We start from the raw sequence: 27,178 nt of genomic DNA, 5'->3' as shown, positions 1-27,178 counted from the left end.
TCTGCCTCTGAGTTCGCTGTGTGGTTCACCAAGTAATTAAAATGCAATCTAAAACAATGAAAAAAAAACTATTAAAACTAAAAATACAGTTAAAACACAGATTTTAAAATGAAGAGGGCCATAAAACCTAACTTAAAAAGAAAAGAATCCACCAGCAATGTTTGCTTAAGAGAATAAGAGTCCTCTGGATCGTGGCCCGCCTACTCAAGCATTCTGCTCTCACAGTGGCCAACCAGATGCCCCAATGGGGAAACCCAAAAGCAGGAACTGAGTTCAGGAACACCTCCTCTCCTGCAGTTTCCAGAAACTGGTATTCAGAAGCATTACTGCCTCTGGTGGATTGAGCAGATGAGACTGATAGGGGGTCCAATGGTCAAGAATGCAGCTTCTGTATGCACTATAGAGCAGCCTTTCTCACCCTTAGGTCCCCAGATTGTGTTTCGATTTCTGAGAATGGAGTTCAGAGATGACCTAACCTGGGGAGAAAACAGCATGATGAAGAGAGCACAGCAGAGGTTATATTTTCTGAGAATCCTCCAGAAAAACAATCTCTCAAAGGACCTGTTGATGGCATTTTACCATTGTACTATGGAGACTGTATTAATTTATGGTCTCTGTGTGTGGTTTGGGAGCTGCAAGGTCAGGGGGAAAACAATGCTGTCCAGGGTTGTAAAGACTGCGGAGAGAATAATTGGGTGCACTCTTCCCACCTTGGATCAAATATAAGCTTCCGGGTGCCATAAGAAAGCTGCAGAGATAGCACAGGATAGTGCGCACCCCGGAAATGATCTCTTTCAGCTTCTGCCTTCTGGAAGAAGGTACAGGGTTATAAAGACTAGGACTAGCTGCCTGAGAAACAGTTCTATTCAAATGCGATTTTGGTTTTAAACACAGTGTAAGGTAGTCTCTATGGGAGTATATTGTATTTAATTACAGGGTATCAGAGTTTTTAGGGGGCTGGGGACGTGGGTAGCACTGTGGGTTAAACCACAGCGCCTAGGACTTGCTGATCAGAAGGTCGGCGGTTCGAATCCCCGCGATGGGGTGAGCTCCCGTTGCTCGGTCCCTGCTCCTGCCAACCTGGCAGTTCGAAAGCACGTCAAAGTGCAAGTAGATAAATAGGTACAGCTCCAGCGGGAAGGTAAACGGTGTTTCGGTGCGCTGCTCTGGTTCACCAGAAGTGGCTTAGTCATGCTGGCCACATGACCTGGAAGCTGTCTGTGGACAAACGCTGGCTCCCTCGGCCAATAACGCGAGATGAGCGCCGCAACCCCAGAGTTGGTCACGACTGGACCTAATGGTCAGGGGTCCCTTTACCCTTTACCTTTTTAACCAGGCTGGGATAGCAGGCTTGTTGGTTTTTGAATGTCTGATGTAGATTTTTTCAATTTCATTGTTCTGTATGGGACGATGACAATAAAGATTATTGTATCGTGTCAGATGTTAAACTACAACTCCCATCCCCCCTAGCTAGCAAGGTCAGAGCTCAGGGATGATGGGAGTTGTAGTCCAATAACATCTGGGGACCCACAGGTTGAGAACCGCTGCTATAGAGGGAAGTGAGGGGCGATGGGGCTCATCAACCTGGGAAGGTAGCCCATCAAAGAGAAAGAAAACTCTGATCCTAAACCTCCTCTGCCTTGTTGGAGATCTTCCGGAGAAGAAACGGCTGAGGAGTAAACCCGACACAAATCTGGAGTGGAGCTCCTAAGACACTTGGATGGCTCCTTGTACAGCTCCTTCCAGCAACTCGTGCAGCCAAGCAGGTGCCAAATGTCTTGCTCTACTTTCCTTTGGACCACATCAGCCAGACCAAGAGGGGGGTCGTCTTGTCTGGGCAGGCCAGAGCCTCCATACACGCTGCCCAGGCTGGCACCTCGAGAAGGTTGCAGCAGAAGTGGGAGACACCCGTGACTCTTCATCAGGCAGACCCAGCTCTGCCTCTTGGCCTCCTTCATCTACTGCTTCATCTTCTGCCCCTGATCCTGGTCTTCTGTCTGCCACAGACTCTCCCAGCTCACTGAGCCCTGTTATCTCTTCAGCTTCTGACAACTCCTCTTCCCAGTCTTCTCCCACCGCAAAAACCCAGGCTCTTATGCTTCTTCCCTTGGTGGTTCCCCAGCTGGTTCCTCTCACCTTTCCTCTGTGTCCAGCCAGTCCATGACTCCTTGCTACTTACAGCAAATGCAAATAATAATAATAATAATAATAATAATAATAATAATAATAATAATTTATTTCTACCCCGCCCATCTGGCTGGGTTTCCCCAGCTACTCTGGGCAACTTCCAACTGAATACTAAAAACAATACAGTGTCAGACATTAAAAACTTCCCTAAACAGGGCCACCTTCAGTTGTCTTTTAAAAGTAAAATAGTTGTTTATTGGCTTGACATCTGCTGGGAGGGCGTTCCACAGGGCAGGCGCAACTACCGAGAAGGCCTTCTGCCTGGTTCCCTGTAACCTCATTTCTCGCAGCGAGGGAACCACCAGAAGTCCCACGGCGCTGGACCTCAGTGTCCGGGCTGGACGATGGGGGTGGAGACGCTCCTTCAGATATACTGGGCCGAGGCCATTTAGGGCTTTAAAGGTCAGCACCAACACTTTGAATTGTGCTCGGAAACATACTGAGAGCCAGTGAAGATCTTTCAGGACTGGTGTTATATGGTCTCGGTGGCCACTCCCAGCTCTGGCCTCACCTGTCACATTGCACTTGCTTAGGTGTTGCTTAGGTGTTGCTGTTTTCCTAACTTTGGAAGGATGCCTGGCAGTCAAAGGTGAACATCAATAGCCACCACAAATAGCAGGTGCATTGGCAGGTGATATCCTTCAGGGCACTGGGACAGCAGATGGACCGGCCTGTAAAACCATTGATTTCAGCAACGCTGATCTAGATTTCATGACAATAACAGCATTCAAACATTTCAGCCTATCAGGATACTAACCTTCAGGTGCACCATGCCTCCCCACCTTGAAAAAAGGAACTTTGAAGGAAAACTTGATGGTGAAACTGATTTGCAACTGCAAATCTACAGTCATACCTCAGGTAACAGACCCTTCAGGTTGTGTTTTTTTGGGTTACGGACCACCAAACCCCGGAAGTACCAGAATGGGTTACTTCTGGGTTTCGACGGTCGTGCATGTGCAGAAGCACTAAATCGTGCTTTGCACATGTGCAGAAGCGCCAAATGGCAACCCGCGCGTGCGCAGATGCACTGCTGCAGGTTGCGGATGCTGCGGGTTGCGAACGCGCATCCCGCACGGATCACGTTCGCAACCCGAGTGTCTACTGTAATGAGGTCAACTCTTTGCAAGGTTGTCTTAATGTTCCATCAATTTTTGCCCAGGAAACTTTGGTGATTGAGCGGCTGGAAAGTGAGCCCAGAAGGTCGGCCCACTTTAGAGCCTATCGCCCAAAGTGTGATGGATGGGTTTTTTTCCCTAGGGCATTTTAGGGCCGTGCTTCCTGCTAAGAAGTGGGCAGCATTGAATGCCAGCACCCTCTCCCCAAGACTGAACTCCCTCCTTTGGGCAGAGCTGCAGGCAAGACGTGTGTGTCTTGGCCCTCTTCCCATGCTCATGGAGAGCACACATCGGGGAGCCAGCCAGGAATGAGCTGATAGTGGCGGCGGCAGTGGTGACTGCGCAAGGGGTCACTGGGAGAGGTATCTCAAGAAAGATACACAGCTTCCCTTGGCTGCAACAGGGAACAGAGTGTTCCCTGTAGGGACTCAGCCCGGATTCCTCCAGCCTGAGCAACTGAGCAGCTTCCAAAAATGCCATTATTGGTCCCCGAGGGTCAACGGGACAGGACTTTTAAGCAAAGTTTTGTAGCAGTGATAAGTCCTGGTGCTCAAGAGGTGATGGTGGATACATTATTGGGGGGGGCAGGTCATCTCCCTATTTTTTTAGACCTACATTTACCAGCTGCTACCCCTGTCTCCAACAACCTGTCCTTTTAGGACAAACTTAGGCTAGAAACTCAGACTGTGTACATACCATACTTTTAAAGCAGCCAACTGCCCCCAAAGAATTGTGGGAACTGCAGTTTTCTGGGAGCTGTAGTTTGGCGAGGGGCAAACTGCAGTTCCCAGGATGCTTTGGGGGAAGTCACACCCTTTAAATGCTGAAAAGGTCTTGTCCTCAGGAAATTCTTCCTAATGTTTAACCTGAATCTCCTTTCTGGTAACTTGAATCCATCAGTTCAGGTCCTACCCCCCCAGAGCAGGAGAAAGCAAGCTTGCTCCATCTTCCATGTGGCAGCCCTTGAGATATTTGAAGATGGCCATCATATCTGCTCTCAGTCTCCCCTTTTCCAGGCTAAACATACCCAGCTACTTCAATAGTTCCTCATAAGGCTTCATCTCCAGACTCTTGATCATCCTGGTTGCCTTCCTCTGCACACGTTCCAGCTTGTTAGCATCCTTCTTAAATTGTGGTACCCAGAATTGGACACATTGTTCCAGATGTGGTCTGATCGAGGCTGAATAGAGTGGTACTATTATTTCCCTTGATCTGGACACTAGACTTCTGTTGAAGCAGCCTAGAATTGCATTAGCTGTTTGCTTCTTTGCTTCTTTGCTTGCTTCTTTGCTTCTTTGCTGCTGCATCACACTGGTGACTTTTGTGAATGCCCTGGGAGCTACTGAGGGGCCACACTGATGCTCACGGGCACCGCCTTGGAGACCCTCTTCCAGGTCTCAGGCCCATGTCTTCCCTAGCCCTGCTTTGAACCGGAGGTTCCAGCAATAAAGCCTGAGTCCTTGTTGACTGCAAAGCATGTTCTCTGCTCCTCAGAGCTGACCTCCTTTACTGGCCCAGCCAACTTGCTGGCTGAGTTTGGCACTGGTCTGGGCCAAGGTTGCAAATGCATCAAAGAGCATCACATGAAACAAGGAGGCGCCAAACGAGAGGGAGACAAAGGGAGACATGGCCAAACAATCCCAGAGGAAGTTGTTCATTGTGTACGAAAGCAGAGATCCGTCTCATAGAAGTTTGAAAACAAAGCCCGTTCTGTCTCCCCCTTGGCAGAAGGTAGCCAGCAGGACCATTCACGGCGTCCTGGTTTTACCCCTCCCCACACTTTCTCCCCTCCCCACCAATGAAACAAAAATGGAGCAGCCCTTCTCAAGCTGCTAAACATCTTAGCTCAGATCTTTCCACGGGACACTTCCAAGGAAACTAGTTCACCGGCCTGGGTTCTCTAGGTGGGAAGGAAGAGCAACCAAGGACATGGAGAGAAGGAGATGGCCCCTCCCCCTCCCGCCCTGTCATCAAAAATTATGGGAAATTATGTGCATTTTTTCACACGGAATCAGCTGGCGAAAAGCTGGGGACTTGGCAAGTCAAGTGTGTTCTTTTTGGCAAGCGCCCCAGCCAAGCCTGAAAAGGGACAGTGTGGGAGCTGTCTCAGCTGGGAGCTGCAAAGAACTCCACCCTCTGGCCACATGGCTCCCTCTTTTGGGGGGCTTCTGTTTTTGCTTCGTGGATCTGGAAGAGGAAGGCTTGTCTTCTCCTGTCCTTGGTCCACTCCTTCTCAGACTTCCTTAGTGGGTTGGCTGGTTGCGGTTGTGCTGGGCCCGGGGGTAACCCAAGCAACACGGTCCAGGTCCGGTCCCGAATCCAAGGGTTCTGCAAGGAGTCAGTCCGACAGGGCCAAGGCAGGACACCAGGCAGGAAACCAGGCAAGGTCAGGCACAGGGTCTCAGGCAGGTTCAGGCAAACAGCAACGTTGCTCCTGCAACCTGGGGCGGGGTCCAGCAGCCTTTTATCTCTGATGGGGTAACGGCTGGTCCTGATCCCCCAGCTATTCACCTCCCTGTCTCACCCAAAGGCGAGCACTCCTCCTGTGAGTTCTCAGGTCTCTACTTCTCTCCGACCTGAGTCTCTGCAGCTTGAGAGACGTCGGTGGGTTACTAGACACAGAGGCCGCCTCAGCCTCTCCTGACCCAACCGGTAGTGGAGCAGCTGTAAGCGATGGACCAGCTGGAGGCAACAAGGTAATCCCCGCATCTGGAGCCAGGGCAGGCTCAGGCCCCTGACTCGGCCCAGCTGGGGGCTTGTTGCAGGGGAACCTGTGCAGACTGGGGCTCTTCAGAATCAGGCCCCAGACCAGTTTCAGATGCCACCTGAGGCAAAGGATCCAGTGCAGACTGAGACTCCTCTGGTTCCGAGTCCGCGCCCAAGTCCCAGGCCATCACACTGGTTCCTTGGGGGAGTAAGACGAAACCTGTAGCATCCGGCCAACGCTGCCTCTCGTCCAATGTCCTGCTCTCACAACTGTGGTCCAGCAGATGCCCTGCAAGCAGAACTGAGAGCAACAACCCTCTTTCCATCTGCAGTTTCCAGCAACTGGAGATTTGGAGGAATCTACTGACCAGCAATGAATGCACTGCCTCTGGCATGGTCTCCGGCCTCCAAAGCCACTTGCAACAACTCAGAACGGAAATAAAATGGGAATAAGCAGAATGTCATAAGTCAGATCAATGAAACAGACAGAAATATCAGTGTAGAAAGGCTTTTGATTCTGCCACCTTAAGACATCCCAGGGGCCAGAGAATCATAGCACTGTAGAGTGGACGGGACCCTAAGCTCCATCTTCCTTCCCTTTAGATATCTGAAGATGATTATCCTATCTCCTCTCATTCCTCTCTTTCCCTGGCTGAACATACTCAACTCCCTCAACCGTTCCTCATAAGGCTTGGTTTCCAGACCCTTGACCATCTTGGCGCATAGACTAAGGCATTTGTTCCCCAGGGGAGGACGCTGTTGTGCTATGAGGGCTTCCCATAGGCAGCTGGTTGGTTGCTATGAGAACAGGCTGCTGGACCAAATGGGCTTTTATCCTCGAATCCCTAGCCGGAATTAAGATTGCAGGAAGAAATATCAACAACCTCCGATATGCAGATGACACAACATTGATGGCAGAAAGTGAGGAGGAATTAAAGAACCTTTTAATGAGATTGAAAGAGGAGAGCGCAAAATATGGTCTGAAGCTCAACATCAAAAAAACGAAGATCATGGCCACTGGTCCTATCACTTCCTGGCAAACAGAAGGGGAAGAAATGGAGGAAGTGAGACATTTTACTTTCTTGGGCTCCATGATCACTGCAGATGGTGACAGCAGCCACGAAATTAAAAGACACCTGCTTCTTGGGAGAAAAGCAATGACAAACCTAGACAGCATCTTAAAAAGCAGAGACATCACCTTGCCAACAAAGGTCCGTATAGTTAAAGCTATGGTTTTCCCAGTAGTGATGTACGGAAGTGAGAGCTGGACCATAAAGAAGGCTGATCGCTGAAGAATTGATGCTTTTGAATTCTGGTGCTGGAGGAGACTCTTGAGAGTCCCATGGACTGCAAGAAGATCAAACCTCTCCATTCTGAAGGAAATCAGCCCTGAGTGCTCACTGGAAGGACAGATCCTGAAGCTGAGGCTCCAGTACTTTGGCCACCTCATGAGAAGAGAAGACTCCCTGGAAAAGACCCTGATGTTGGGAAAGATTGAGGGCACAAGGAGAAGGGAATGACAGAGCATGAGATGGTTGGACAGTGTTCTCGAAGCTACCAGCATGAGTTTGACCAAAATGCTGGAGGCAGTGGAAGACAGGAGTGCCTGATGTGCTCTGGTCCATGGGGTCACGAAGAGTCGGACACAGCTAAACGACTAAACAACAAAATTCCAGGGCTCTTCCTTATGTTCATTCTTCCCGGAGAAATTTGGCTGAACGCTGCTGAAAATATGAATTCAATGTACCCTTGGTCTGATCTGGCAAGGCTCTGCTCACAGCTTTATCAGGGTTTTGCTGAATTCTGCAAATATTTTGGGGTTGAAAGAGGAGGGGCTTCAGGAGACACAAAATGTTCCCTGAGAAATGGAGTTGCCATATCTACCTGTGCTTTTACTTTTTGCTGCTTTGAAACAGTGGGTTTTTGTTGCTGCTGCTACTGTATTACTTTTATTTTATTTTATTTTTATTTATTGAATTTATATACCACCCTATACCCAGGGGTCTCAGGGTCCAGCAAATCAAAAATAACACACAAGTTTGCTTCATACACCCAGTTTTGCAAGCCATTCCTTCTCCCCTTGGTAGAGTTCTGTGCATTATTTTCACGAACATGGGCATCTTTCTCGCCGTTTAGGGTTGGAGAACTGCATCATCGCAGCAGTGGGGAATTGTCAGTTTCAAAGGATAGCCAGCCGTGCTTCGGTTTGCATGCTGATTGAGAGAGGGCACATGCCGGATTAGTCTGTGTCAAAACCGATTGATTCATATTAATCGAACCAGAGAGTGTGCAGTTTCCCCCGCAAGCTTCTCTTTTCGCTGGGGATATAGAAAAACACTTCCTGCTAAAGAGCAAAAGGTGACCCTGGAAAAACTGATGGCAAATCATCCATCCAGACAACTCATAAAAGGGCAAATGCAACGGATGCTCAATCTCTTCACTTGGAGACTTGGAAAAATAGTTCCGTGATGGCCGAACCTCTCCCAAGACTATTCTGTGTTTGTTTTTCCAGCTTCCAAGTTCCTCCCCTCCCTCTGGTTTTCTAAGAATGTGAACTTGGAGGTTAACCCCTGGCCTGCACCAAGTTTCTTGAATTTTGCAGATCTGACTTGGCTGCAAAAAAAAAAAAAATGAGAGGAAGATTCGGCTCCAAGCTCCCATATTATCATGGTCACTTCGGCGCTGTGCTAAAATCACCATTATTCATACCATGCCATCAGAGCATGAAGCAAACATCTGCATTATACATTTAAAGCACCATGGTGCTACTTCAAATTCTTAGCATTTCTATAACCACTTTCTTACCTTCTATCTTCTTTTAACATTTCACCTCATTATATGTAAAACAGCTCCTTATTTTCACATTACAAAACATTTCAACTCCAACCTACAAACGTTTTCAAATGTTTACAATTTTCTTCTGTGTAAAATATAAATTTGATCCAGTCCTTCTGAAACATTTTGTCGCGCCGATTCCAGATCTTCCCCGACAGCTTTGCCAACTCTACGTATTCCACCATCTTTGTTTGCCATTCTTCCAATGTAGGAAGTTCCTGCTGTTTCCATTTCTGAGCCAGAAGTATCCTTGCAGCCGTTGTGGCATACATAAACATATTTACATCTTCTTTTTTAAAAAAAAAATTCTCCAATTAAACCTATCAAAAATGCCTCTGGCTTTTTGTTGAAATAATATTTAAAAACCTTTTTTTAATTCATTATACATTATATCCCAGAAGGCTTTGACCTTGGCACAAGTCCACCAGCAATGAAAACCTAGACAGCATCTTAAAAAGCAGAGACATCACCTTGCCAACAAAGGTCCATACAGTTAAAGCCATGGTTTTCCCAGTAGTGATATATGGAAGTGAGAGCTGGACCATAAAGAAGGCTGATCGCCGAAGAATTGATGCTTTTGAATTATGGTGTTGGAGGAGACTCTTGAGAGTCTCATGGACTACAAGGAGATCAAATGTATTCATTCTGAAGGAAATCAGCCCTGAGTGCTCACTGGAAGGACAGATCCTGAAGCTGAGGCTCCAAGACTTTGGCCACCTCATGAGAAGAGAAGACTCCCTGGGAAAGACCCTGATGTTGGGAAAGATTGAGGACACAAGGAGAAGGGGACGACAGAGGACGAGATGGTTGGACAGTGTTCTCGAAGCTACAAACATGAGTTTGACCAAACTGTGGGAGGCAGTGGAAGACAGGAGTGCCTGGCGTGCTCTGGTCCACGGGGTTAAGAGTAGTTCATAGAATCATAGAATCATAGAGTTGGAAGAGACCACAAGGGCCATCGAGTCCAACCCCCTGCCAAGCAGGAAACACCATCAGAGCACTCCTGACATATGGTTGTCAAGCCTTTGCTTAAAGACCTCCAAAGAAGGAGACTCCACCACACTCCTTGGCAGCAAATTCCACTGTCGAACAGCTCTTACTGTCAGGAAGTTCTTCCTAATGTTTAGGTGGAATCTTCTTTCTTGTAGTTTGGATCCATTGCTCCATGTCCGCTTCTCTGGAGTAGCAGAAAACAACCTTTCTCCCTCCTCTATGTGACATCCTTTTATATAGTTGAACATTGCTATCATATCACCCCTTAACCTCCTCTTCTCCAGGCTAAACATGCCCAGCTCCTTTAGCCGTTCCTCATAAGGCATCGTTTCCAGGCCTTTGACCATTTTGGTTGCCCTCCTCTGGACACGTTCCAGTTTGTCAGTGTCCTTCTTGAACTGTGGTGCCCAGAACTGGACACAGTACTCCAGGTGAGGTTTGACCAGAGCAGAATACAGTGGCACTATTACTTTAGACAAGACTAAACAACTAAACAACAACTAAACAACACGACTAAACAACTAAACAACAACAACAAACAACAATCCCACCACATATGAAGGAAATTCCCTGGAGGGGGAATAGGGTCTCTGAGTAACTCTTGGCACCTCGAATCCTGACACCTTCGCTCCACAACCTGCTCAGCCTTCTTGGCTGAAATGTAGGGAACATGGATCATGTAACAGCAGCAAGGTCTGAAGGTCAAGTCCTGACATGCTCTTGCTATGAGGGGTGGCAGCTGGCAGTACCCAACCTTTGATAAGCACCACCTGGTTTTGCAATTGCAATTTGCTGGAAACAGGTGGGGAAAAGAGGGGAAGAAAACCTGTTTCTCAGACCCAACACACGGCAAGGAGGGAACTTCACCACCATGCTTTTTCATTTTTCTAATTTTGTTTTTATGCTGCCATTCTGGAGACTCAAAGCAGAAGGCATAAAAGCAGAACGTAATCATTCTTTTTTATAAAAAAAAAATAAGAAAGAAAGCCAGCCATAAAATGTCACAATAAAAGCATCAAGAGCAGAAACGCAATTAACTAAAAGGAGAGGCATCAATCACGGGCAGCTTAGAGTCAGTCTAAACAAAACAAGGAAAGTCTCATGACCTCCAAGATGTGGCAAGCCAGGCCGAGACTGAAGCTGACTGAGAGGGGGAAAGGAGTCTGCTTGCTGAAGATGCTTCTATATGCATCATCCATGCTCACACGTACGCGCATGCTGACGCTGTCATAAAGTTTGGTCTCTGTGGCATTTCAGCTGGGCTGGATCGTTTGTGCATGCCAGCTCAGGGATCACCCACACTTCCTTTCCTCCAGCTGCCTTCAAATGCTCTTTAGAATCACAGAATCGTAGAGCTGCAAGGGACCACGAGGGTTATCTAGTCGAACCCCCTGCAATGCAGGAATCTGAGATTAAGAGTCTCATGCTCTGCTGGCTGAGCCATAGTGCTCAGTCAGAGCAAACAATTCAGGTTTCCTCCAGATTGTTTTCTCCTGCTCTGCAGAGTAGGATTCTAACCAATGGCTTCAAGTTACAAGAAAGAAGGTTTTTCTTTTCTCTTCTTTTTTAATTTTTTATTAGGAATTTCAACATAACAATTTATCAAAAAACATATCATTCTCATTCTCCCCCCCCCCATTTTTCCCTCCCCCTCCCCAAAAAAGAAAAACACCAACCCAACCCAGACTACCCTCGGCTTCTCTCTCTGGTTTTTCAGCACATGTTATTCTCTGCATATTATAAAATTGTAAAGATCCTTAATTTATCTATATGTTACCAATAATAAATTTGTGTATGTTTATTCAAAACCTGCCAGGGAGTCCAATTCAGTTTGTTGTTTCTTTAAGTACTTTGTAAAAGGTTCCCATTCTTCTTTAAAGTCACAGTTGTCCTTATCACACAGTTTATGTGTCAATTCCGCCAATTCCGCGTAGTCCATCAGTTTCCCTTGCCACAGTTCTTTTGTCAGGATTTCTTCGTTCTTCCATCCATTAAGACTCTTGCCGTCGTTGTCGCATACATGAAAATGTTTTTCAATTTCCTTGGCAGGTCTTTTCCTACAATCCATAACAAAAATGCTTCAGGCTTTTTTACAAATGTTAACTGGAACAGCTTCTTCACCTCATTGTATATCATTTCCCAGAATTTTTTAAACTTTACTACAATCCTACCACATATGGTAAAAAGTCCCTTCTTTTTCCTTGCATTTCCAACATATATTTAAACCAGTTTTATACATTCTTCCTATCTGCACTGGTGTTATATATAATAATAATAATAATTTATTATTTGTACCCCGCCCATCTGGCTGGGTTTCCCCAGCCACTCTGGGCGGCTTCCATAAAAACCAAAAATACATTAAAATATCACAGATTAAAAACATCCCTGAACAGGGCTGCCTTAAGATGTCTTCTGAATGTCAGGTAGTTATTTATCGCTTTGACATCTGCTGGAAGGGCGTTCCACAGGGTGGGCGCCACTACCGAGAAGGCCCTCTGCCTGGTTCCCTGTAGCTTTGCTTCTCGCAATGAGGGAACCGCCAGAAGGCCCTCGGCGCTGGACCTCAGTGTCCGGGCAGAACGATGGGGGTGGAGACGCTCCTTCAGATATACTGGGCCGAGGCCGTTTAGGGCTTTCAAGGTCAACACCAGCACTTTGAATTGTGCTCGGAAACGTACTGGGAGCCAATGTAGGTCTACAATCTATACATCATTTTCATGTAGTTTTCTTTCAACAAAGAGCAGTCTGCAAATTTTAAATCCGTTTTCCACCATCTTTCCCAATCTTCAAACATTATATTATGACCTATATCTTGTGCCCTCAAGAAAGGAGGTTAAGACTAAACATCAGGAAGGTCTTCCTGACAGTAAGAGCTGTTCAACAGTGGAACAGGTTCCCTCGGAAGGTTGTGGACTCCCATTCCCTGGAGGTTTTTAAACAGATGTTGGATAGCCATCTTTGAGGGATGTTCTTGCTGAGATTCCTGCATTGTAGGGGGTTAGAATAGAGGACCTTTGGGGTCCCTTCCAACTCTACAATTCTATGATTCTGCGATTCTATTATCAAATGCTCTACTCCTGAGCTGTGCTTTGCATTTCATATTGCAAGGGGCGGATGTCTCTGAAGGACAGGGGCTGGCGAGGTTATGCTGGGGCCAAACCAAACCACAAGCCCCAGAGAGCTTGACTGAGCCCCTGCTCATCCACCTCGTAAGCCCCTCGCGACCAGCATGCGACTGTCCTGTATGTGACCAGGCCGTTCAGCTCATCTCACTTAGCAGATAATAAATATCACCGGCCCCTGTTTTGCCAAAAGACATTTTAATCTGCGGAAGAGCTTAACGGCTCTCTTGGGCCTACGCAGGAGAAGGGCCAATTTCTCCTCCGGCGCAAATTCATTTACTGCCGTGGATGGGAGCTGGGGGTTGCTTTAAGGATGAACGTGGCCCCAGGGATGAATGGAGCCAAGAATAGCTGCTTGCATCTCTAAGCCTGCGGTGTTCAGCTGGGAAGCCGATCGGTGCATTTCGTCACACGCTAGTAATTCATCAGCCAGCAGCCCGATTCACGGACAGCGAGGCGAACACACGTCCCTGCACAACCAAACTTCCTTCTCCAGCCACGTCGGGGAGGTAGAGAATGAATCAATCTCAGTTTGGTCACGTACCAGGAACGTTGAGCAGAACGCTAGGAAGACTCGTTGTAAGTTACTTCCAGTGGCTAAGAGTAGAGGAAGCCAAAAGGGAGTTTTGACTTGAAGCAGAGAACCCCATTCATTGTTTCATAAAACCATAAAATCGTTGTAGAATTGCAGAGTTGGAAGGGGCCACGAGGGTCTTCTAGTCCAGCCCCCTGCAATGAATGGATCTTTTGCCCAATGTAAGACTTAAACCCACAACCCTGAAATTGAGGGTCTACCAAGTGAGCTACTCTCAAGCCCTGGGGTCTCCAGGTTTGCTTGGCTCCCTCCAAGTGGTAGGTGCAGGGTTCAAATCTCCAGTCATCTGGATAACTCAGTAGACTCGTAATCTGGTGAACCGGGTTTGCATCCCCGCTCCTCCATATGCAGCTGCTGGGTGACCTTGGGCTAGTCCATGGGTTGGCAAACTAAGGCCCGAGCCTTCTAAATCTGGCCCGTGGATGGTCCGAGAATCAGTGTGTTTTTACATGAGTAGAATGTGTCCTTTTATTTAAAATGCATCTTGGGTTATTTGGGGGGCATAGGAATTCGTTCATCCCTCCCCCCCCCCAAAAAAAATATATAGTCCATCCCCCCCCACAAGGTCTGAGGGACATTGGACCAGCCCCCTGCTGAAAAAGTTTGCTGACCCCTGGGCTAGTCACACTTCTCTGAAGTCTCTCAGCCTCACTCACCTCACAGAGTGTTTGTTGTGGGGGAGGAAGGGAAAAGGAGATTGTTAGCTGCTTTGAGACTCCTTAGGGTAGTGATAAAGCTGGGTATCAAATCCAAACTCTTCTTCTTCTTCTAACTATTTTATGTTTATGGTCTGTAGAATCGTAGATTTGGAAGAGACCACGAGGGTCATCTAGTTCAACCCTCTGTGATGCAGGGATATTTTGCCCGACATGGGACTCAAATCCAGGACCCTGACATTAAGAGTCTCATACTTCACTGACTTAGCTATCCAGGGAGACTTAAAAGGCAAACAACAAAGATAGGACCATTTCCTAATACTGGAAAGAAGGGAGACAGTAAGACGTCATTCATTTTTTGCATTTATAACCCACTTTTTCCTCACATGCACACACAAAGACACACCTACCTTCCTCTCGATGCAGTCAAGCAGCATTCATGGGAACATCCCAGTCAAGCATCTCAAGGCAACACCACAGCATAGGTACCAACTCCCTGGGGCCTTGGGTGCCCAAGCACCCACAAAATTTCCCATGAAGAGGCCTGTCACCCACAAATTCTGGTGCCAGGGCCGTGCACCCACAACCCCAGACACCTTCCGTCGTGGGGCCCAGATGGCACTCCTGCTTCCCAGACAGGCCAACGAGTTCAAGGAGGGCACAGGGCAGGGCAAGGGAGGGCTGCAGGCTGGGGAGGGTCCCCAGAGGCAGGCAGAGAGCCCTGGAGCTGTGCACCCATCAATCTTTTCTGTGTCAAACTCAGGCGGCTGCCTGCGTTCCTAACTCTGGTGCAGGTGCCATTTAAGCAGGTACCAAAAAGGGAGAGAGAGGGGGCTATATTGGGGACACATTTGCATCGTAGTTGCATGCCCCAATTTATATGCACAGAGGCAAAAGAGTTAGAAACAGTTGCTGAAATTGAAGTCGAAGTGCAACCGGTATGCTGCCCAGGTGTTAAAGTCTTGGTGAGCACCTCTTCTCAGGTCCCTGAACTCTCTGGTCTTTGACAAGGCTGTACAGAGGAATTCCTCTTGAACAGAGGAATGCCCTCCATAAAGCAGGAACACCCAAATGAAAATGAATGTTGTGGATAAGCACAGTTGCTGCTATCGGCCTGAGGATGAATTGCATATATCATAGCCTCTATCTCTTCCCTCCTTCCGAGCCGAGGTCTAGAAAATCTGGCCGGCTTGTCTATTTTCCAAATGCTTCTTACAGGCCCTTTCTCCCCACCAAAGGGGCAAAGGAAGCCATGTAGAATCAAGCTACTCTCCTGCTGGAATAAACCACTGCTGATTGGGAAATCGGGGTGGACCGGTACAGCCCAAAGTGTTAAGTTGTGGGTAAACATATCAGACGACACAACGATTCTTCAGACAGCTCTTGTTTATTCACAGGCCAGAACAGAACTGAACTGAAGGGTTCCGCCAACCTACTTATATAGAGCTCAATTACAAAGCAACAGTAACAACTTTCTGTAACTATCCAATCACTGAATGTCACTTTCAGTTCCTTATTTGCATATGCGGACCTGTGTGAAAACTATCTACAGTATCCCCCTGCTGACCCAGGGTGAGAACTTCAGTACATAACACAAAGCATGTAATTTAATCAATAAAGACCACAACTGTCCATCCCCGCTCCACAAATATTGGTATTTTTTTTTTTAATGTCTCCCAGGGAAATAGCTCTCTGGTGGTCCACCTCTTATATCTGTGGGCCCCCAACTGTGGACTTGCTCGACGATGGCAGGGATCAGCTGTGAGCCACCATTTTTACCTTTCCCATAATGCCCTGGAGTGGTGTTACCTCAGGGGCATTGTGGGAAATCCAAAAGGGTGGCTCGCAGACCCGGGACAGGTGTCAGTGCCGGTGGGCCTTGCCTGAGGATGTTGGACCTGCTTTGCAGGATAAAAAATAAATAGTATATATAGTATAAATAGTATTTATATATAGTATAAATAGTATTTATTTTTAAATAGTATAGAGCTGGAAGGGCCTATGAGGGCTGAAATATACTCAAAGTCGCAAAGTGATTTCATGCTCTTTATTCAGCTCATAGTGGTGAGGAGGAATGAATGAATGTCCCCTCAAAGTATCTGCTTTATATACATTATTTACACAATGGGCTGCACATGATCGGCTAATTCCGGAATTCTACTGTAAGCCAATCAGGTTGTGGATTCACTTCAATCTGGAGCATGATTGGGTGGCTCCTGCCAACCAATCATACTGCTGCATTGTTCTAGGACCAATCAGACTGCTGCATTCTGAATCCTATTGTTCTAGGACCAATCAGACTGCTGCCTTTTGGATCCTATTGTTCTAGGACCAATCAGACTGCTGCAGTTTGGATCCTATTCGACTCAGTACATAACAAGGGCCATCTAGTTCAACCCCTTGCAATGCAGGAATCTTTTGCCCAGCGTGGGACTTGAACACAGGGATTATCATTGCCCAGAGGAACTTTCAGTCTTAAATTTGCCACACCGCAGGGGCAATGGGGGGAAGGGAAGAAGGTTAAGGGGGGGGGGGTGTTTATTTCACAGAACGGTTGGCTTTTGAGGAGGGAGTTGAAGGGGGAGAGCGAAAAAAGAGCATCGCCAAGGTATTTTGGGAGTCGGTTCCAGGCTGCTCCAGAATGCAAGTCTGGTGATAAACAAATGCCCTTCCAAAAGGGACTCCAGGCTTGCCAATTGCGGCACAAGAAACCTCTCAAAGATTCTGGCTGCATCCCTGCCTGGGATTCCAGAATAATAGCTCGGCTGTTTTGTTTAAAAGTGAGAGAGAGAGAGCATAACACGTGACCTCCTCTTTTGGGGAGATGTGTGAAATAGCATGACAATTTAACAAACAGCACAGACTAATCATAGAATCCTAGAGTTGGAAGGGACCCAGTGGCCATCTAGTCTCAATCTCAACCAGATCATACATGACAGATGGCCATCCAACCTCTGCTTGAAAAGGAGAGTCCACCACTACTCGTGGGAGTCTGTTCCGCTGCCGAAAAGCTCTTACTGTCAGAATTTTTTCCCCAAACTTTTAGTCACAATCTCCTTTCTTGCAACTTGAAGCCCTTGATTCGAGTCCTACCCTCTGGAGCAGGAAAAAGCAAACATGCCACTGAGATATTTGAAGATGGCTCTCAAATCTCCTCTCAGACTCCCTTTTTTCCAGGCTAAACATCTTTCCAAGCTAAAATCTCTTGTTAGAAGGGGCATCCATCTTCAATGTTTCTTTCTTTTTTTTTTTTTCATTCCCTGTTACAGTAAACAACCTACCAGCTCCAAAACAGCTGCAACTTTTAAGCAAGGGTGCGCTATTACTCACAGCCTTACTGGTTAATATTTGCTAATTAAAATCAGCGAGTCAGCAAATCACGAAGCTCCCGGCTCTATCATGCAGCAGTGACTACATTATTACATGAGCACTGTTCCACAGCATTTGATATTTTCATTTACACACATTCATTCGAAATAAGATGGGTTTATGAAGCAATTCTATATCCTCCCACCACGCTGACGAAGAATTCTACGAAACAGGAGTCTATATCCGAAATCACTGTTCAGTGTTGGACATAGAATCATAGAATCATAGAATCATAGAATCATAGAGTTGGAAGAGACCACAAGGGCCATCGAGTCCAACCCCCTGCCAAGCAGGAAATACCATCAGAGCACTCCTGACATATGGTTGTCAAGCCTCTGCTTAAAGACCTCCAAAGAAGGAGACTCCACCACACTCCTTGGCAGAAAATTCCACTGTCGAACCGCTCTTACTGTCAGGAAGTTCTTCCTAATGTTTAGGTGGAATCTTCTTTCTTGTAGTTTGGAACCATTGCTCCGTGTCCGCTTCTCTGGAGCAGCAGAAAACAACCTTTCTCCCTCCTCTATGTGACATCCTTTTATATATTTGAACATGGCTATCATATCACCCCTTAACCTCCTCTTCTCCAGGCTAAACATGCCCAGCTCCCTTAGCCGTTCCTCATAAGGCATCGTTTTCAGGCCTTTGACCATTTTGGTTGCCCTCCTCTGGACACGTTCCAGTTTGTCAGTGTCCTTCTTGAACTGTGGTGCCCAGAACTGGACACAGTACTCCAGGTGAGGTCTGACCAGAGCAGAATACAGTGGCACTATTACTTCCCTTGATCTAGATGCTATACTCCTATTGATGCAGCCCAGAATTTACAAAGATATTGTACTATGGAACCACAAATTCGCAATCTTGGAAGGGCAGTGGCTGTGGGAGTAAGGACATGGAAATGAGTCTCTTGAAAAGAGTAGATCCAGCCACAGGCAAAATGGAGGCTGTAAGGAGAGAGACCTGTGCTCCAGGGTCTGTTTGGAATCTCGAAGATGCTTCTTTCTAAGAAGATGCTTAGCCCATGCATGGATGAGCATATGTTTTACCAAAATCTTTGGATGTATCTGTGATGTTTTTGTTCTGTTATGAAGACAGTTCTGCAAGTAAATGATATAGAATCATAGAGTTGGAAGAGACCACAAGGGCCATCGAGTCCAACCCCCTGCCAAGCAGGAAACACCATCAGAGCACTCCTGACATATGGTTGTCAAGCCTCTGCTTAAAGACCTCCAAAGAAGGAGACTCCACCACACTCCTTGGCAGCAAATTCCACTGTCGAACATCATATTTGCTGAATACACAAAGCTTCACAGCATGTCTTTCATTGTACAAGGTCTGGTACCTCGCTTCATTTAAAGATTTTCAGAGACTTTGAGACTAAAGATTTCATTTTGGACTTGTTATGGTTTGAAGGAATTCTATAAAAGATTGTTTATTGTGCATGTACATGGTCATCGTGTTGCCTAGACATTGTCTAGACAATCCCTGAAGGGAGCAGGCTTGAAGTCACCACCCTATCACCTGGGATAGCTCAGTGGGTGGAGCATGAGATTCTCAATCCCAGGGTTGTGGGTTCAAGTCCCACATTGGGCGTAAAGATTCCTGCATTGCAGGGGGTTGCACTGGATGATCCTCGTGGTCCCAACTCTGCAATTCTGTGATTCAGTGACTTCAAGCCTACTGAACCGGTGCTTTGAAGTCCTGAGGACCGTTGCCTGATGTCACTGTGATGGCAGATGCTTGGCCAGAGAGTTTCCCCATCGACCTTGCATTTGGCCAGCAAGGTGTAAGGAAGTTAAGGATTTGGCCCACCCACCAGATCCTGTTCATTTCTGGCACGTAGACAACCCTGAGCTGGAGAGCCGAAAGGTCTGACTCTGTATACATCATTTTCCTGTGTTTGGTTTGTCAATGCAACTCACGAGAGCTTGAAGCCTGTATTCAGGGTCTACTTATGTTCTTGTGAATAAATATATCACTTGCCCTGCAATCTTGCAGCTTCTGAAAGTGAAGCCCACAGTTCAGACTCCGCAGATTCAGGAGCCCCACAATGTTGCTGGGTGTTTTTTTTCCTCCCCTCTGCAAACAGGTCCCGGAAGCTCCTTTTTTCAGTCAGCAAACTATGGGGCTGTCTTGTGAGATGGTGTTTTCTGTTCTCGCTTTCAGGATTCCGATGTTTCCTTGCCCGCGATGCCAAGCGCTCCCCTCAGAGCTGTTTTGACACCGGGGTTTAGCACCAGTGCCTTGGAAGCGCATGCTATTTACCCATAATACAAATTAACACCGCAGTCACGCAGCGTCATGATTCATCTAAAATTAAAAAACAGTCAGGCTGAGTCAGAGAGTTATTCTTAGACTTCCCTGGGCAATAGCCACAGAGCCCGGGCAGAGTGCAGGAGAGCCATCTGCTGGACAGAGATGGGAAACGCCACGTGCCAGAACTCCGAGAGGGTTAATGGGGGATTAATGGGGACAAATGGGGATTAATAGACAAGAGAGGATTTGATGCTTGCACAAGAAAGCCTCTTCCAATTATCCAAGAACATCATGCCACAATCAAAGGACTGGCCCTGCTGGCTTCTCAGCCGTTCCGCTTTCTATTTCTGAAGGCAAAACTCCAGGAATGGATAATGGCATTAGGGCGAGCGCTCATTATCGCTTTGGGGAAAAGAATCTCGCCTTGAGGTTTCGGCCGAGGCTGGGTTGACACACGAACACCCAGACACAATCCATTCCCAGTAATAACCTAGACCAGGCTTCCCCAACCTAGTGCCCTCCAGATGCGTCAGACTTCCTGCATTTCAGGGGGCTAGACTAGATGACCCTTGGCATCCCTTCCAACTCTACATTGGCTTTTTTTCTTTTTGTTTTTCACATGTATTTTGTATTTTTATATTGTGATTTTATGTTGTAACCGCCCTGAGATCTGCGGGTATAGGATGGTATACAAATTGTTGTTGTTGTTTTCTGTGACTCTACAGACCCCATCTACCCCAGCCTGGGGCCATGCTAAAGTGTACTGATACGATACAATACGATACGAATCTTTATTGTCATTGTCCCATACAGAACAACGAAATTGAAAAATCTACATCAGACATTCAAAAACCAACAAGCCTGCTATCCCAGCTATCCCATCCTGGTTAGCCCCCTAAAAACTCTGATACCCCATAATTAAATACAATATGTTCCCATAGAGACTACCTTACAATGCGTTTAAAACCAAAATCACATTTGGATAGAAACTGTTTCTCAGGCAGCTAGTCCTAGTCTTTATAACCCTGTACCTTCTTCCAGAAGGCAGAAGCTGAAAGAGATCATTTCCGGGGTGTGCACTATCCTGCGCTATCTCTGCAACTTTCTTATGGCACCTGGAAGCATAGATTTGATCCATGAGGTTTGGAGACGCCAGTCTAGAGTCAACAAATTTAGGCTGCAATCCTAATCTCGCTTATTCCGAAGTAAACCCCACTGAAATTTTGCATGGGGTTGAACCCTGGGCATCCTGTCCAACAGTTCTATGAACCCAAGTGGGACTTACCTCTGAGTAGGGATGCTTAGGGTTGCCCTGTAATTTATTAGATCCCCTTTAGACTCTGGGTCAGGTGAAAAAAATCAGGCCCTGGTTTGACATCCCTGACGTGAATCAGGGCCTGGAGATTTCGGTCTCTGCATCCCTGGATGGCAGCGTTAAAATGAATTCAACAGTGTAAATAAGTTTTGAGGGTTGCAATAAGTTAGATTCAGTGTTTGTTGTGTAGGGGAGAGGGTTCAAACCCTTTCTGAACCATGCAGCACACTGTTTGGCCATGGGCCCCCAGAAGACCAGACCAGGTGCTCTCGCACAGTGACAGGTGAAACAGATTTTGCTGCAGCATGGATCGCTCTAGTTTAGGGTCCTAGCCACCCAGCCATGCCCTCTTGCAAGATATTCCATTTTCTTCAGACACGCTTCCATTTTCCAGCACCCCCCTCCCCAACAGTCAGCACTCCATAGTCACTGAGCATGTGCAGTCTGCAAAGGGATGCCATGTGATCCTTCTGTAAACTTTGGGTTTTCCTGAGTCAGGTGAAACCTTCCACTTCTGCATGAACTGTTCTGGCTCTGCAGGGTCAGCAATTACCCTTCAGACATGACTGTTGGATGGATGTAGTAATCATAATTATAATAGGGAATAATAATGTTAAGGGAAGCTTTTAATGCTTAACAGACTATTGTATTTTAATATTTTGTTGGAAGCCGCCCAGAGTGGCTGGGGAAACCTAGCCAGATGGGTGGGGTATAAATAATAAATTATTATTATTATTATTATTATTATTATTATTATTATTATGCCCATCTGATTGGGTTGCCACTCAGGGCGGCTCCCAACAAAATACTAAAAACACAATAAAACATCAAACATTAAAAACATCCCTACACAGGGCTGCCTTCAGATGTTTAGAAGGGATATTTAGATTCCAGCATTGGGGAATCTAAATATTGGGGTCCCTTCCGACTCTACAATTCTACAATTGTATAATTCTAAGATTCTGTGATGCTAAGAGGGATAGAACTACCTAAACCGTATAGAAATTTATTCATGTGTGCGACTATAGTGGCAAGAATGTTACTTCTCCAAAAATGGAAAGAAGGCATCTTAGCAAAGGAAGAATGGATACAAAAACTTATAGAATATGCAGAAATAGCGAAACTTACCAGAAGAATAAGAAATCAAGAGAACAAACTTTTTATAAAAGAATGGAAATGGCTTATTGAATATTTACAGATAAATTGTACACAGATAAAAACACTGACAGGATTACTGTAATAACCTGCAGCTACGTAAGATTATTCCTGCCAACCTAGCAGTTCGAAAGCATGTCAAAGTACAAGTAGATAAATAGGTACCGCTCTGGCGGGAAGGTAAACGGCGTTTCTGTGCACTGCTTTGGTTCTCCAGAAGTGGCTTAATCATGCTGGCCACATGACCGAAAAACTGTCTGTGGACAAACATCGGCTCCCTCAGCCAGTAAAGCGAGATGAGCACCACAACCCCAGAGTCGTCCGCGACTGGGCCCAATGGTCAGGGGTCCCTTTACCTTTACATAAGATTATATATTTAAAGAAGATAAGTAAATGAGTAAGTTAATTTAGGTAATCCAGAAGATATTAAAAATAAATTTAAGGAACCACAGAAAGAGGGGGAAGGAAGTCAAGTTTTAAAATGTCAAAATGCCTAAAGATCATTTCTATTTTGCTTTATTGTTTTGTAATTAATATTGTGTTTATCAATATTTTCGTTTGTATTTGTTTTGTTTTTTGGTGTATCAATTAAAAAAATGTCAAAATGATTGCAAAGTCAGTGAAAAGTATATATCTGAAAAGCATAATTAAAAATTAAACGAAAAAAAGATTCTATAATGCTAAGGTCCGTGGTCTGACACTGCAAAAGCCATTCTTATGTTCTTGCCTTGTTTTCTCTCTCATCTCCCGCCCAGGTTCCTTCTTCCCTTCCCTGAAGCCCTCAGGGATGCTCTTCAAAGTCATCTTCTGGTTGGGCTACTTCAACAGCTGCGTCAACCCCATCATCTACCCTTGCTCGAGCAAAGAGTTCAAGAGGGCTTTCACCCGCCTACTCAAGTGCCAGTGCCGGAGGAGGAGGAGGCCCATTTGGAGGGTCTACGACAACCACTGGCGAGGGGCCTCCATGAACGGGTCGGGCCAAGACTCCGAGAGGGAGCCCAGGTCCAGGATCTCCACACTCAACGGCTCCTTCATGTTGAACTCGGGCAGCTTGGAAAGAGCCAGCAAACGGAGGACTCTGAACTTCAAGAGGTGGAGACTCTTTTCCCCTTTCCAAAAGCCCTCCACCCAGCTGAAGGAAAAAATGAACAGCCTCTCGCAGAAAATCCGGGGCAGCTCCCTCAAAGGGGGCAGCGTGGCCTCATACAAGACGGAGGTGGAGTCGGTCTCCATTGGGATCCCCAATGAGTTCATGGAGTGCGTTGAGTACCACATGTATGACGATTTGACGGACTCCGAGTCCTGCGGGCTTAAGGAGACGGATATTTAGTTGCCAGCAGGGATCTCTGCCCTTTGGGGCTCTGTTTTCTTTTGTCGGTGTCTCTCGTGCGGTGGTTGGCTGTCAAAAAGGGGGCAGGTAGACTCAAGTGGGAGCCGAGTGCGGGAGCCCGAGCTTTGAGTACAAAAGGCCCCATGCTCTGTCCCAGGCCATCTCCTGTCCAAGAAGGGTCTCAGGTAGCAAAAACTGAGGAAGAAAATGTCTCCTCCGCCAGATACCTTGGAGAGCCTCTGCCTGGCCGTGTAGGCTATACTGATTCAGTTGTGTCTGACTCAGGATAAGGCAGATTATAAACTGTTTAATTTGAACCCGGTCCTTTCCCTCAGCTGTCATCAAACTTGGAATCAGTGAGGGGAGAAGTTGCCACCCGTTCCTTCCACCAGGCAAAGTCCACCAGAATGAAAGGTGGTTGGCAAATGCCCGATTTTAAGCCCAGGCGTGGGGTGCCCCATTTTGTACTGGTGCTCAGAATATTGCGGTCAAATCCACCATGGATCTGGATGGGACCCTTCGAGGTCTACATGGGCAGGTCCAGCTCAAAGGACTCCCGTGAGTGTTAGGGTAGTCCATGGAAGAAGTGGTTGTCAGCACAGGAGACAGAGCAGTGAGAAGTATCTGTTTCTCTTATAGGCAAGGGGGTGGTCTTGGTAGGGTTGGGAAACCCTTTTTAATCTGTGCCCCCCCCCCCAATACTTGGCACCAGGGAAACCCCAAGTATTTGCCTAGAAACCCCGAAATGCATAAATTAATGGCACAAGTCAATAGACGGGTTTGGGGTGTTTTTACATAAAATTGCCCAGCTGTTACTCTTTATTCTGAGCTCTTGGTTGCAGAAAACTGCAATTTTGGGCCATGTGGAGTGAAATATACTCAGAGTCGAGAGTGGATTTCATGCTCTTTATTCAGCTCATAGTGGTGAGGAGCAATGGAAGTTCCCCCAGGATGTCTGCTTTATATACATTATTTACACAATGGGCCCAATGTGATTGGCTAATTCCGGGATTCACCTGTAGGCCAATCAGGCTGCGGATTCACTTCCACCTGGAGCTGGATTGGGTGGCTCCTGTGGACCAATCAGACTGCTGCATTCTGGATCCTATTGTTCTAGGACCAATTGGACTGCTGCATTCTGAATCCTATTGTTCTAGGGCCAATCAGACTGCTGCATTCTGAATCCTATTGTTCTAGGACCAATCAGACTGCTGCATTTTGGATCCTATTCAACTCAGTACATAACATGGAAGCAGGAGAGGTAAGGGCTTGTGACCTCAGGCAAGAGGGGGAAAGAGGGTAGCCAATCAGAGAGCTCACAGAAGCTCCACCCCTTGATCCAGAGGGGAGGAGGAACAGAGTCTTAACACAGACTATCTCTTATATGTCATTGTTGTTTCGAGGGAGAAAGCAAGACGGAGGGAATATCTGCTTGGAGTGCAACTTTCTGAGGGACACAAATGCGGCCCCCAAGGCCTCCCTATCAGGCCCTTGGAACACTCTCCTGGCCACGCCCTCTCCTCAGGCCACACCCCTCACTGTCCCTGCTTTGCATCCCGAGTGTTTCTGCTTGGCTCAAGTGTGCCCTTGAATTCTGACGATGCCTTTTGCTTCTCTGGATGGAAAATGGAGAGCAATGTGTGTGTGTGCGAATGTGCGGAAACATGCCTACTGTACAAAGGTAGCATTTGCATTCATTGCTCCGCCCATATCTGCCTCTGACTCTGCCCACTGCCAGCGTGCAGCCCTCAGAAAGCTACCCAACTGGGAAGGCAGCCCTCTGTATGAAAAAGGTTGTCCACCCCTGGTTTAGAGAACAGGAGATGTCCCCATTTTCAAAATTTATTCCTGCAACAAAGTGGTCTAGAAGCTTGCTTTCTAATTGGAGTTTTGAAGAACCCAAATCTGATGTTCTTTAGATTTAAAAGAAATGCCGAAAACAGCAGAAATCCTAAAAGCAGATCAAATGTAACTTAGCTATGAAGTGAGGTCAAGTCAGTGCAGTGGTACCTTGGCTTATAAACACCTTCGGTTACAAACACTTCAGGTTACAGACTCCGCTAACCCGGAAGTAGTACCTCAGGTTAAGAACTTTACCTCAGGATTAGAACAGAAATCGTGCTCCGGCGGTGCGGTGGCAGTGGGAGGCCCCATTAGCTAAAGTAGTACCTCAGGTTAAGAATAGTTTCAGGTTAAGAACGGACCTCCGGAACAAATTAAGTTCGTAACCAGAGATACCACTGTATTACAACAGGGACCTTTTTTTAAAAAAAACCTAGGATAGAGACCAGGTCTCCTTAATCCGTTTGGAGAGATTGTCAGCTTCACCAGTGGACTCATTCACACGGCAAGGAGAATTTAACCACCTTCCCACAATTTGCAATCCCACAATTTGCAAACTACCCAGTATTTCCAATTTGGTTAGGGGAATGTGATAAAATTCACTTTGCCACAATGACTGGGTGTGGCAGACAACCAGCCTTCCACATGAGTCCACATTGCTATGATTGTCTGATTGTATGGAGGCCAAATGACTATGAGTTGATGACGGTCACTCAACGGTGAGGGGAAATCACTCTGCATATGCTCATGCGTGGAAAGCAATCCCCACCCCACCCCACTGCCAGAAATCTTATTTAGCCAGCTTGGCGCCTCTCATTGTCAGCATGCTTTCAAGTGAATCTTTGTGGTCATAAGGACTAGAAACCTGAAGCAAGAATGAAAGCACAGATTCAGTGGAAGCACAAGTTCATGCCCAGCACCCAGAATTCTGAGAGTGTTTAGATTTGCACAAAACAGAAGCATTGACCAAAGAAGGAAAAACTGGTAGGACTTGCAAAGGTTTCCAGCTTGATTTAACCTCTAAACTGAGGTTTACAGTTGCGTTTCAAGGGTAGCAACTGTGATTTTACAGTGAGAAAAGGGAAGGAAGGAAGGAAGGAAGGAAGGAAGGAAGGAAGGAAGGAAGGAAGGAAGGAAGGAACTGGAGGTGTATGGTGGGACAGCGAGAAAGGGCTGTGTGTACATTTTTCTATTCCCTTTTCTCTGTGCTGTCACAGCACACGCCGACTGGATGAATTTCAGGCGGCCATTCTGGTGTTTGTCAAAATATTTCCCCCAAGGCAGCCAATAATGTCAGGCAAAAACTGGCCCTGATTGAGCTGACACAACTCCATCTGGTCTGCGTGTGTTTCTGAGATAACATTTGCCAAAATTAATGCTTGGAAAGAACCGGCGACTGCATGTAGACCCTCTGAACCCCCAGATTTCTTAAATCACTGGCAAAATTCCCAATAGGACATCTTGGATTGATTCCTCCCCCCCCCCACCCCTTTCATTTTTTATTTGGACCTGGGTGGCAGCCAGCAAATCAGGGCCCATAGCAACTGTGAATCAAACCCAAGCGCTGAAAATAGCATCATAGCCATTGAACGCCGCCTGTAGTTGTTTTCATAAGGAAACAACTTTGACTGGCCATCAAAACCCCGTTGGCGCAGAGTCAAAATTCCACTTGAGGTCAGTGGGAAGGCTTGAATGTAGAATTTTA

The 27,178-nt window shown here is 46.7% G+C and overlaps 1 protein-coding gene and 1 long non-coding RNA gene across 2 annotated transcripts in view; both read left to right on the top strand.

The window, feature by feature from the left end:
- LOC307224471 overlaps positions 1-27,178 on the top strand; it is a 560,506-nt gene that overhangs the window by 416,261 nt on the left and 117,067 nt on the right. The gene's annotated exons all lie outside the window — the stretch shown is intronic.
- The window catches only part of ADRA1D (adrenoceptor alpha 1D), a 63,582-nt gene extending 36,404 nt beyond the window's left edge, over positions 1-27,178 (top strand). The window contains exon 2 of the mRNA XM_079990946.1: positions 23,057-27,178. Within this exon, the coding sequence (XP_079847072.1) occupies positions 23,057-23,631 (575 nt within the window). The 3' untranslated portion in view covers positions 23,632-27,178. The remainder of the gene's footprint in view (positions 1-23,056) is intronic.

This window comes from Podarcis cretensis (genome assembly GCF_951804945.1).
Source record: "Podarcis cretensis genome assembly, chromosome: 9".
Taxonomy (NCBI): domain Eukaryota; kingdom Metazoa; phylum Chordata; class Lepidosauria; order Squamata; family Lacertidae; genus Podarcis; species Podarcis cretensis.
Note: the sequence above shows the minus strand (reverse complement) of the source record. Positions and strands in the feature narration are given on the sequence as shown.